The following is an 11220-nucleotide window of genomic DNA, read 5'->3' as shown; positions in this document are numbered from 1 at the left end:
TTGTAGGAAACATTTTAACCGGAAATCAAAGTTTGTTATTCACAAGAGAACTCATACAGGGGAGAAGCCATTTTCATGTTCAGAATGTGGAAAATGTTTTACAGAGAAATCAAGTTTTAACAGACATCAGAAAATTCACACAGGGGAGAAGCTTTTCTCATGTTCAGAATGTCTGAAATGTTTTAGCCGGAAAGCGCAGCTTGCTGGCCACCAGAGAACTCACACAGGGGAGAAGCCTTTTTCATGTTCAGAATGTGGGAAATGTTTTACACAGAAATCAGATGTTATTATACACCAAAGAACCCACACCGGGGAAAAGCCTTTTTCATGTTCAGAATGTGGGAAATGTTTTAACCGGAAAAAGCTTCTTGACGGCCACCAGAGAACCCACACAGGGGAGAAGCCTTTTTCATGTTTAGAATGTGGGAAATGTTTTAACTGGAAATCAGATGTTATTAAACACCAAAGAACTCACACCGGGGAAAAGCCTTTTTCATGTTCAGAATGTGGGAAATGTTTTAACCGGAAAACATGTCTTGTTGCCCACCACAGAACCCACACGGGGGAGAAGCCTTTTCCATGTTCAGAATGTGGGAAATGTTTTAACCGGAAAGCTCATCTTGATAGACACCAGAGAACCCACACAGGGGAGAAGTCATTCTCATGTTCAGAATGTGGGAAATTTTTTAGCGAGAAATCAGATTTTGTTACGCACCAGAGAACCCACACAGGGGAGAAGCCTTTTCCATGTTCAGAATGTGGGAAATGTTTTACCCGGAAAACATATCTTGATGGCCACCAGAGAACCCACACAGGGGAGCTGCCTTTTTCCTGTTCAGAATGTGGAAAATGTTTTGCCCGGAAAGCGTATCTTGATGGCCACCAGAGAACCCACACAGGGGAGAAGCCTTTTTTCTGTTCAGAATGTGAAAAATGTTTTGTGACAAAATCATCCCTTCTTAGACACCAGAGCAGACACACAGGGGAAAAGCCTTTTTCATGTTCTTAATGTTTTGCTTGGAAATCAACTCTTAAAAGGGAACCTGTCACCAGCAAAAAGGCTATTAACCTGCATATTCCTTGTAGATTGTGAGCCCTCGCGGGCAGGGTCCTCTCTCCTACTGTACTAGTCGTGCCTTGTATTGTTTAAGATTATTGAATTTTTTTTATTATGTATACCCCTCCTCACATGTAAAGCGCCATGGAATAAATGGCGCTATAGTAATAAATAATAATAATATACAGGCGTTGTCAGGATTCCCCTGACCGCTGCCACCAATTTGTCACGATTCACACCGTGACCGTCACCCCTACGTCACGGGTTGGGGTGACTTTAGGCCAACAGACGGCTATCACATGTTCAGGGGGGCTTATCTTAGTTATCCCTCCACTGCTAACAATGTGATGAGAAAACACACACAAGGCTATTGACCTCTTAGTTTACAGCAGGGGCTTATTCTAGGTATCCCACTGCTTTCAATATACCACAAACTGCAAGGATTTATGTATATCCCGCTTACAGTTCCACTTAACACTTGCAGCTCTCTGGCGCCCCTTACTCTCAGGTCAGATTAGGTACTGCACCCTGGGTAATTAGTCGCCAGAAAGGCTGCCTGCTATGTATTGGCTATTGGGCACGCTGCAGCGACGCTATAAACTACTCCCACTCAGGCAGGAACAATAATTATCAACGCCGCAGTCGCTTCAGCATAACCCAAAAGTCAGCACACTCTCGCTGCCACCAGCTTCGATTAAACGGGTCCGAAGCTAACCCAACACAGTAGCGTAATTCTCTTCCAAAGACTTAGGGTACGGTTGTTAGAGCATGGAGATTGAATTAATATTAAATATTACATTCCATAAAAATTAGGCAGTGCTTTATCAAAAAAATATTTTATAAAGATGTTACAAATGAGACAATTGCAAATATGTTCAAGGGTAATTATAACATAAAGGGAATAAAGGAGAAAAGCTAACACATGTTCAAAGCATGGCAGGCACCCAGGCTAGTGCAGTTTTCCATACGTCCCAGTTCATGGGATGTGCTCAGCTCTTCCAGGGAAAAAAAAGACAAGAGCAAGCAGGAAGAAGAAGAAGAGCGAGCTAAGAGCCTGCCACAAACTTAAGACCTGCAGCTAGTGACATCACAGAAAGGCTGGCTGATCCAGACCCTCCTCTCTCTACATTCTACCTAAACTTTAAACTATTTTCTCTAATTTCTATAACTTCACTACAAAACATGTCAGAGTCATAACAAACCCATCATTCATCTCGGATTAACGTGAGCATTCTAATGAGATCAAATATGTCCTATCTGGGATACATATTTACAGAGAAATCCCTACTTCTTTACCAGATGGAGTTAGAAGTTCATGTTTACAGCGGTTGACAGCTCCGCCGAGTGACGTTAAGGAATATATATTTTTCCTATTTCTAGCTTAAATCGTTTGCCTAATATCTTACAAAAACTAAACAAAGAATCTTTCATGGATCCTCGAAGTTTCTAGTTCACTTATAGCTGGACAAGAGCTTACACAGGAAATGCCGGTCGTAAATACTTCTGCTCTCTGAGCTAGAGGTAATAAACTCTTCTTCCCCCATCTACATTGGCAAAGCAGCTCTTGGCTGAGTGAAAGGGAAGGGGGGCTTGTTAGCCCACAGCCTTGAGCAAGAGAAGCTACTTATATGATATTTCATACCATATCGTGACACCTCCCCCTTTTGGTGTGCGCTAGGGAGGCAGTACCCCTTGGTATGCCTCCATGGGCACCTCAGTAGGTTCACCTTGGCGGGAGAGTCCATCTGCATTCCCATGCTCTTTGCCCGTTTTGTGTTCAATGGTGAAGACAAACTGCTGAAGGGCAAGGGTCCAGCGTAGCAACCTGCCGTTGGTTCCACACATGGCGTTTAGCCAGCGCAGAGGGTTGTGGTCGGTCACCACAGTGAAGGGGCGACCGTACAAGTAGGGCTGCAAGCGCTGCAGGGCCCAGACTATGGCCAGGCACTTCTTCTCGATGGTGGAGTAGGCCACTTCCCTCTGCAAAAGTTTCCGGCTCAGGTATAACATGGGGTGCTCTTGGTCCTCCGAGTCAACCTGGCTGAGCACAGCACCAAGGCCAAACTCGCTGGCGTCGGTCTGCACCAAGAACGGTCGACTGCTGTCGACTGCTTTCAACACAGGGGCGTTGCACAGTGCGGTGTTCAACGCCTGGAAGGCCCCCTCACAGCCATCTGTCCAGTTGACAATGTGGGGTAGCTTCTTCCTGGTGAGGTCCGTCAAAGGTTTTGCCAGGCTACTATAGTGCTGTACAAAGCGCCTATAGTACCCTGCAGTGCCCAGGAAGGACATCACCTGTTTCTTGGTCACAGGAGTGGGCCAGTTCACGATCGTGCCCACTTTCTCCGGCTCTGGCTTCAGGGTGTTCCCTCCTACCCGGTGCCCCAGGTAGTGAACCTCCCTCATGCCCATCTGGCACTTTCCTGGCTTGATAGTCAGTCCTGCTTGGTGAATTCGCCTGAGCACCTCCTCGAGATGCTGCAGGTGTTCCTCCCAGGAGGAACTGAAGATGGCAATGTCATCCAAGTACGCCACGGCGTACTTCTCCAGTCCTTGAAGCAGGAGGTTGACCATCCGCTGGAAAGTGGCAGGGGCATTCTTCATGCCGAAGGGCATGACCGTGGACTCGTACAGTCCAAAGGGTGTGATAAAGGCGGACTTCTCCTGCGCCTCAGGGCTCAGGGGAATCTGCCAGTATCCTCGACTCAGATCCATTATTGTTAGGTAATCTGCGCCAGCTAACTTATCCAGCAGCTCCTCGATGCGCGGCATTGGGTGCGCGTCGGAGACTGTGATGGCGTTGAGCCCCCTGTAGTCCACGCAGAACCGGGTGGTCCGGTCCTTCTTTGGCACGAGAACTACAGGTGATGCCCACGCGCTCTTTGACCGTCGAATCACCCCCAGCTGTAACATCTCATCGATCTCTTGGCGCATAATCTGCTGCACCTGCTCAGAGATTCGATAGGGCGTTCGCCGTACTGGGGCGTGATTCCCGGTGTCCACCTCGTGGACGGCTAACTCAGTCCTCCCAGGTCGGTTGGAGAACACGACCCGGAAGAGTTCCAGTGTGGTTTGCATCTGCAACCGCTGGGGTTCAGTTAACGAAGCGCTTACCTCCACGTCCTCGATGGACCCATTGGCCTTGGCTTGGGCCCGCAGGTCCAGGAGGGTGTCTTCCTCACCGTCTTCGGGCAAGCTGCAGACCGGTAGGACGAAAGGTTCACGTTCGTGATGAGCCTTCATCATGTTGACGTGAAAGGCCTTTCGCCTACCCCGAGCGTGGTCAAGCGTGACCACGTAAGTGACCGGGTTGAGCTGTTGGTGGACGACGTACGGGCCCTCCCAGGCTGCCTGAAGCTTATCCGTTGGTATGGGGACCAGCACCCACACCTTTTGACCCACGTGGTAGGTCCGCTCCCGGGCGTTCTGGTCGTACCAGTGTTTCTGATCAGCCTGAGCCTGCGTCATGTTGTCATACACCAACTGCGTCAAGGTCTGCATCTTGTCACGGAAGAGCATGACATACTCCACTATGGACACTTCAGAAGGGTTCGGCTCCTCTTCCCAGGATTCTCTTACCAACCCAATGGGACCCCGGACTCGCCTGCCGTACAGGAGCTCGAAGGGGGAGAACCCCGTCGAGACCTGCGGAACCTCTCGGTAAGCGAACAGCAGGTGTGGGAGGTACTGCTCCCAGTCGCGCCCTTGAGTCTCAACCAGCATGCGTAGCATCTGTTTGAGGGTACCATTGAAGCGTTCACACAAGCCATTGGTCTGTGGGTGATACGCACTCGATACCAGGTGCTTCACCTGCATTCTCTTACAGAGAGCCTCCATTAGGCGAGACATAAATTGGGTCCCTTGATCAGTAAGCATTTCCCTGGGAAATCCTACACGTGAAAAGATAGCCAACAGGGCATCCGCCACCTTATCTGCCCTAGTCGATGACAGAGCTACTGCCTCTGGGTACCGGGTAGCGTAGTCTACCACAGTAAGAATGTATTGCTTTCCAGAGCTGCTGGGGACGGCCAGCGGGCCCACAATGTCCACCGCGATCCTCTGGAAAGGCTCCTCTATCACTGGCAACGGGATCAGGGGAGCCTTAAGAGCAGGCCCCGCCTTCCCCACTCTTTGACAGGTGACACAAATGATTGCGGGGCCCCTGCTGTATCTCCCCTTCTGAGGAGTAGGCTGCACATTGCATTGCACAATTAGGGCACCTGGACACCCGGTGTTGTGGAATTGGTATTATACCTAAGAGCCTCCACATACTTATTGATAGCCCCCATTTTTTGCGATATTTTGCACATTATTTTCTAGTACTTGGTCACTTTACAAAATTATAATCCTGCCCTATTACTCTGCTCTTTATTCTTTTGCACCTTATATTAATTGCACTATATATTGTGAAGCATACTACATGCGGTTTGAGAGATATATATTGGCAGTTGTCAGCACTTGATATTTTGCACCTTACATTTGCATATTATACGGTTTTGCATTCATTGTTTTTTATCTCACAGTTTTAGAAGTTACACTTGTTTTAGCCTGATATATGTATATGTATATGTATATATATATATATATATATATATATATATATATATATATATATATATATACTGGCATTTTATTTTTCTTGCACTTTACCCCCCTTTTTTTTGACTTCATACACCACCCAACTATATATTTTGAGGCATATTGTGAGGCATATTGTGAGGTATACCACTATCCATGTGGGTTGATATATAGTAGTGGCCTTTAAAACTTGACATCCCGCACCTTATATATTGCTATTTGCACAATTTACCATCTGGTTGATATATTGCTAAGTTCTGTATTTTTTATCATCTCTCTTGGGGCTGCACTACCTTGGATTTATAATATATGTATACAATTGGGTCAGCCTCTACCATCTTCTTTTATTAGATTTTACTTATTGATGTAAATATTTTTCTTGTCCTGTTATGCGCACAAATTGTTATATTATTTTACTTGCCAATCAGTTATAATAAAGGCATTCTTTATATCTATCCTTGTCTTGGTCACTTCCTCCGGGTACGTCTATATATTGGCTGTGTTTGTTCTTTCTCGTATATAGTGGTTCTTCCACAACTTTTCTCCACAGAAGCACTAAATCACTGGCACTTGGCACATATTATTTTTATATTGTTGATTATTAATTAATTGAGGTTGGTGCGTCTGTGGTTGTGTCTAATTGTAAGCTGGTACTTGGCTATCAGAGCCTGCTTGATGGCCTCATAGTCACCATCTTGTTCTTGAGGGAGGGCAGCAAACGCCTCCAGAGCTTTGCCTCTCAGCCCTGGTGTCAGGTATCGTGCCCATTCATCTGTAGGCAGCCGGTACTGTCTGCAGGCTTTCTCAAAGGCCCGCAGAAACGTGTCCAAGTCTCCGTCCTTCTCCATAACAGGGAAGTGATCGGGCCGGGGTTTAGGTATCTGAGCGCTGCTGGGCTCACGGCTGGACTGGGACGACCCCTGCATTTGCAGTTGGGCCAGACGTCTCTCTAGGTCATCTGCGGAGCATTGTTGCAGAGCCAGCTGCAGGAGGAGGTCTGCGCCCCCCTGGTTGCCAGTAGGGCCCGTATTCAGTGGTTGGACCTCTGCTGCAGCACCATGTTCGCTTGTGCTGGCTTCTGCGGCCTCTGGGCTCGGTGGCCTGGCTTGGTCTGCTTCAAATTGCACCAGTTCAGCGACCATTTGAGCCTTGGTCTTACCCTGGGGGTTCAGGCCATGGCACGTGCATATCCCAGCAAGAAAGTCCTTCTTCTGCTGGTTGTACCAGGCTTCCCCTTTCGCAGCCATGGTTGCCAAATAAAAGATAGGATAGAAAAACGAAGAGGAAGGGAGGGGGTAATTACCAGTACGCAATTGTCTCAAGACTAATAAAACACTGAGTTCGTTCTCCAAACTTATTTTGTCCTCGCAAGAACTTTCTGCAAGTTTTTAGTGAGAGGAATGATTGCTCAAACCAATCACTAATGCTCTAATATATCCCACCGCATTGCCACCAAATGTCAGGATTCCCCTGACCGCTGCCACCAATTTGTCACGATTCACACCGTGACCGTCACCCCTACGTCACGGGTTGGGGTGACTTTAGGCCAACAGACGGCTATCACATGTGCAGGGGGGATTATCTTAGTTATCCCTCCACTGCTAACAATGTGATGAGAAAACACACACAAGGCTATTGACCTCTTAGTTTACAGCAGGGGCTTATTCTAGGTATCCCACTGCTTTCAATATACCACAAACTGCAGGGATTTATGTATATCCCGCTTACAGTTCCACTTAACACTTGCAGCTCTCTGGCGCCCCCTTACTCTCAGGTCAGATTAGGTACTGCACCCTGGGTAATTAGTCGCCAGAAAGGCTGCCTGCTATGTACTGGCTATTGGGCACGCTGCAGCGATGCAATAAACTACTCCCACTCAGGCAGGAACAATAATTATCAACGCCGCAGTCGCTTCAGCATAACCCAAAAGTCAGCACACTCTCGCTGCCACCAGCTTCGATTAAACGGGTCCGAAGCTAACCCAACACAGTAGCATAATTCTCTTCCAGAGACTTAGGGTACGGTTGTTAGAGCATGGAGATTGAACTAATATTAAAAATTATATCCCATAAAAATTAGGCAGTGCTTTATCAAAAAAAAATTTTATAAAGATGTTACAAATGAGACAATTGCAAATATGTTCAAGGGTAATTATAACATAAAGGGAATAAAGGAGAAAAGCTAACACTCACATGTTCAAAGCATGGCAGGCACCCAGGCTACTGCAGTTTTCCATACGTCCCAGTTCATGGGATGTGCTCAGCTCTTCCAGGGAAAAAAAAGACAAGAGCAAGCAGGAAGAAGAAGAATAGCGAGCTGAGAGCCTGCCACAAACTTAAGACCTGCAGCTAGTGACCTCACAGAAAGGCTGGCTTATCCAGACCCTCCTCTCTCTACATTCTACCTAAACTTTAAACTATTTTCTCTAATTTCTATAATTTCACTACAAAACATGTCAGAGTCATAACAAACCCATCATTCATCTCGGATTAACGTGAGCATTCTAATGAGATCAAATATGTCCTATCTGGGATACATATTTACAGAGAAATCCCTACTTCTTTACCAGATGGAGTTAGAAGTTCATGTTTACAGCGGTTGACAGCTCCGCCGAGTGACATTAAGGAATATATATTTTTCCTATTTCTAGCTTAAATCGTTTGCCTAATATCTTACAAAAACTAAACAAAGAATCTTTCATGGATCCTCGAAGTTTCTAGTTCACTTATAGTTGGACAAGAGCTTACACAGGAAATGCCGGTCGTAAATACTTCTGCTCTCCAAGCTAGAGGTAATAAACTCTTCTTCCCCCATCTACATTGGCAAAGCAGCTCTTGGCTCAGTGAAAGGGAAGGGGGGCTTGTTAGCCCACAGCCTTGAGCAAGAGAAGCTACTTATATGATATTTCATACCATATCGTGACAGGCGTAATCTGCAAGTTAATTGCATTAATAACTTGATTAGTGTCTGCAAATAACTGAACGCTGCTGGCAGAAAATTTACTTTACTCTTCTTGGCAGCATTCAGTTTTAGTCAAAGTGGCGTTGCTGGTGTGGTTTAATTTACCGTTCTATGGCTGTAATTGTGCCCGCAGCCTGACTGACACTGGCTCTGCATTGAGGTTGGTAGCCAGTCAGTGTCGGGGAGCGGTTATAGCCACTGCTCTGCATTCTCAGAGCGGTGACTAAACTAGTGCTGGCGCTGCCCCTCCGACTGAAGTCAAATGCTGCCGGTGAGAATAAAGTACATTTTTTTCCCAGAAGTATTCGGCTGCATGCAGGCACCAGGCGGGTTAGTAATGAGGTTTGAGAAAGGGAAAAGTCCCCAAAATGTTGCCACAGGTGTATTTCCCTTATCATCGGTCAGTATCCCTGCTTTCGTGCTCAAACTATGGAAGTTCAAGTCTGCAAAGAGATCACCCACACCCAGGATGTCTGCAAGTTGGAAGCTTACTTACCTTTTGCAGAAAAGCACCCCCTAAAGTATATTTCCTCGACCATGTGTAACACTTGGGACAGTGTTTTAGGGGTTGTACTAATCCTCCTTATTTCTTCAAGTTGATGCCAAAAAGTTCTATTTTGGTCTCATCTGACCACATGACCTTCTTCCATACCTCCTCTGGATCATCCAGATGGTCATTGGTGAACTTCCAATGGGCCTGGACTTGTGCTGGCGTCATCAGGAGGACCAAACTGTAATGTTTAGAGACTGCGGTCTCAGCTTTCTTTAGGTGATTGACAAGGTCCTCCTGGACAGACTCCTGATCTTTCTCAGAATCATCCTTACCCCACGAGGTGAGATCTTGCATAGAGCCCCAGACCGAGGAAGATTGACAGTCATCTTGTGTTTCTCCCATTTTCTAATAATTGTGCCAACAGTTGTTGCCTTCTCATCAAGCTAATGAGTGCAGAGTGGGAGGGCTTCTTAAAGAAAAACTAACAGGTCTGTCCGAGCCAGAATTCTTGCCGGTTAACTATAATAATAATCTTTATTTATATAGCGCCAACATATTCCGCAGCACTTTACAGCTAAACAGTTCCAAACACAACAATCATAAGTAACATAGTAACAGTGTTAACAATAATATAATGATTAAAGCCAAATTAAACAACCCTGCTCATAAGAGCTTACAATCCACAATGAGGTGGGGGAGATACAAAGTACAGGTGTGTATTTACAATGATGTATTTACAGTGAAGGCCCAGCCATCTTTAGGGGGTGGGGGATAGGTGGAGATAGTGAATGGACTACACACGCACACTTCCACATAAAATGACTTTGATTAGGGAACGTGAAAGGTCGCTCTGTACAAATGTGTTTTGAGGGAGCGCCTAAAACTGCAAGTTGTGGCTGGTCCTAATTTCTTGGGGTAGAGCATTCCAAACGATTGGTGAAACGCGGGAGAAGTCTTGGAATCGGGAGTGCGAGGTACAGATGAGTGCAGAGGTTAGTCGAAAGTCGTTTACAGAGCGCAACAATCGGCTAGGCTGATAGACAGAAATGAGGGAGGAGATGTAAGGGGGTGTCACACTGGAGAGCTTTGTGGGTGAGAATAAGTACTTTGAATTGGATCTCATAATGAATGGGCAGCCAGTGTAATGACTGGCGAAGAGCGGACGTGTCTGAGTAACAATTAGCCAGGTGGATGACCCTGGCATTAGCTCATATTAAAGTCTAGTCCACACTTTTTTCAATTAGTGCTGCCTGCTGCACATTTTTTCAAATTTATCCTATTAGTGGGTTTCCATCCGTATCCTGCTAGATTGTGGAAAAACACTATATAGGTGTACATAGAGGACCTTTTTTGGCCTTGCAGCACCGTTCATGGCTGTCTGCACGGTCTCTGTGTGAGTGCAGCTCACTCTGTTGTCTGTTCTGCGAAACAAACAAAAAGTTAATAAAGTTCACCAAACACTCCACTTTACAGTGGTGTAGGCCACATTAGCTCATATTAAAGTCTAGTCCACACTTTATAAAATTAGTATTTCTTATACCTGTTAGCAGCTGTTCAGGAATAAGCACACTAAGCCCTTAGTACTTTTCTGCCTATCTTTATCAGTCTACCAAGATGAAGAAGGCAGGGAGTAAGGCACGTGGTCGTAGTCGTGGAGATGGATCAGGGAGAAGACGTGGGGATTCTTTGCCTGCTGCGGGCACCGGTGACTCATCATCCCCCAGTTTTAGCAGGGAATAGTCCTTCATGCGCAGCTTTGAAGGAGCTCGCCAAACCCCGCTGCTGCGGGATGAACAAATTGAAGTTGTTGTCGGATGGATGGCAGCTAACGCATCGACTTCAATTAGTGCCAATCCTCAGGCACAGAGCACTGAAGAGCACCCATCTGTCTCTTCACCACCTGCCAAATTGCCCAGGCAGTCTGAGAGCCCAGGACAGGAGCCATCTCTACTTCTGTTCTCTGAATCTCTTGGCTTGGAAAGAGGGGGCCAGCCAAGCAGCATTCGAGAAATGGAAGAGGCAGTATGCAGTGATGCCCAACAGCTTTGACTCTCTGAATCTGAAGAGGCGGGTGGGCCAGTGCCTACTCCGGTCAGCACACCTCAGTACGCATCTGATGATGAGACTCAGG

The 11220-nt window shown here is 46.5% G+C and overlaps 1 protein-coding gene across 1 annotated transcript in view; it reads left to right on the top strand.

Annotated features, from left to right (window-relative positions):
• Nucleotides 1–3617, top strand: part of LOC138663370 (zinc finger protein 585A-like) — a 73683-nt gene extending 70066 nt beyond the window's left edge. The window contains exon 8 of the mRNA XM_069749546.1: nucleotides 115–3617. Within this exon, the coding sequence (XP_069605647.1) occupies nucleotides 115–1009 (895 nt within the window). The 3' untranslated portion in view covers nucleotides 1010–3617. The remainder of the gene's footprint in view (nucleotides 1–114) is intronic.
• The last annotated feature ends 7603 nt before the right edge of the window (nucleotides 3618–11220 follow it).

This window comes from Ranitomeya imitator, chromosome 2 (assembly GCF_032444005.1).
Source record: "Ranitomeya imitator isolate aRanImi1 chromosome 2, aRanImi1.pri, whole genome shotgun sequence".
In the NCBI taxonomy this organism is placed as follows: domain Eukaryota; kingdom Metazoa; phylum Chordata; class Amphibia; order Anura; family Dendrobatidae; genus Ranitomeya; species Ranitomeya imitator.
The sequence above is the reverse complement of the archived record's forward strand: the minus strand, read 5'-3'. Positions and strand labels throughout refer to the sequence as shown.